This window comes from Mandrillus leucophaeus, unplaced genomic scaffold (genome assembly GCF_000951045.1).
Source record: "Mandrillus leucophaeus isolate KB7577 unplaced genomic scaffold, Mleu.le_1.0 Scaffold212, whole genome shotgun sequence".
NCBI lineage: Eukaryota > Metazoa > Chordata > Mammalia > Primates > Cercopithecidae > Mandrillus > Mandrillus leucophaeus.
Window position 1 is genome coordinate 276,188 of NW_012102166.1, and position 1,098 is coordinate 277,285.

General features: G+C 53.2%; 1 protein-coding gene across 3 annotated transcripts in view; it reads right to left on the bottom strand.

Annotated features, from left to right (window-relative positions):
* The window catches only part of TRPV1 (transient receptor potential cation channel, subfamily V, member 1), a 32,356-nt gene that overhangs the window by 17,111 nt on the left and 14,147 nt on the right, over positions 1-1,098 (bottom strand). For all 3 annotated transcript variants that reach the window (XM_011980405.1, XM_011980404.1, XM_011980406.1), the window contains one exon: positions 552-644. In XM_011980405.1, the coding sequence (XP_011835795.1) occupies positions 552-644 (93 nt within the window). The remainder of the gene's footprint in view (positions 1-551; positions 645-1,098) is intronic.

Consider the following 1,098-nt stretch of genomic DNA (forward strand, 5'->3'; position numbering starts at 1 on the left):
TTAGCCAGGCGTGGTGGCAGGTGCCTGTAATCCCAGCTACTTGGGAGGCTGAGGCAGGAGAATTGCTTGAACTCAAGAGGCAGGGGTTGCAGTGAGCCAACATCGCACCACTGGCCTCCAGCCTAGACAACAAAGTGAAACTCCATCTCAAAAAACCAACCAAACAAACAAAGATTCCAGTATGCATGGAGATTTCCTTCATTGCTCAGAGCTTTAACAGACTGGTTTCATTAATTAGACAACTACCAGTCATGATCCTATCACTTAAGAGGCCTCCATCTACCCCTGTAATTAAATATTCCATCCCGTGGAGTGGCTGGAGTATCTATTTTCAGGCTTGCCTGCCTCGGGCCCGTGGAGACGCCCTGAGCGCCCTCCTGCCCCCGCAGAGACTGACTGGAAGGCTCTCATCCTCCCCTCTGCGTCTCTCAGCTCCCCAAGCAGGGCCACTATATGGCTGATGAATAGAAAAGTGAGTGAGTGGTGAGGGATTCGCTTGGCTTTTTGTTTTGGTGATAACGGAAACTCACAATGTGGGAAGGAACGCTTACCCCTCGGAAAAAGAAGTAAACTCCTCCTAACACCGACAGGATCTCTCCAGTCACTCGGAAATAGTCTTCGGTTTTTTCCATCTTAAAGGGAGGCTGTGAGAGGCAGAGAAGTTGGTAACTCTGTTTACTCATTCATTCATTCGACAAACATTGACCAGGTACCAAGCCCTGCGATGAAGACATAGCCCCTGCCCAGGAGGCACAGCCTCCATCAGGCGAAGGACACACAAAGACAGTGTGTTATTAGGGGAGCGCCCGCAAGGAGGCCCCTCTGTAGGCCTGATTCCCCAAAGTGGCAGCCTGCAGGTGCCAAGCGGAGCATCTTAAATGCTGTGCCGCCTCCCAGGCAATGTCCTGGCAGGCCCGGAGCTCCTCCTGGCTGGGAGCAGGGTGATGGACAGCAGGGTGATGGACAGCGAGAGGCAGTCTCATGGACCCCAAGCCATACACATCCCACTGTCACCCCACACCATGGCCAGTCTCCCACGAGTGTCAGGGACTCCTACTGACCATGGAGGGAGAGACTGTGCCACACACACTTATGGGT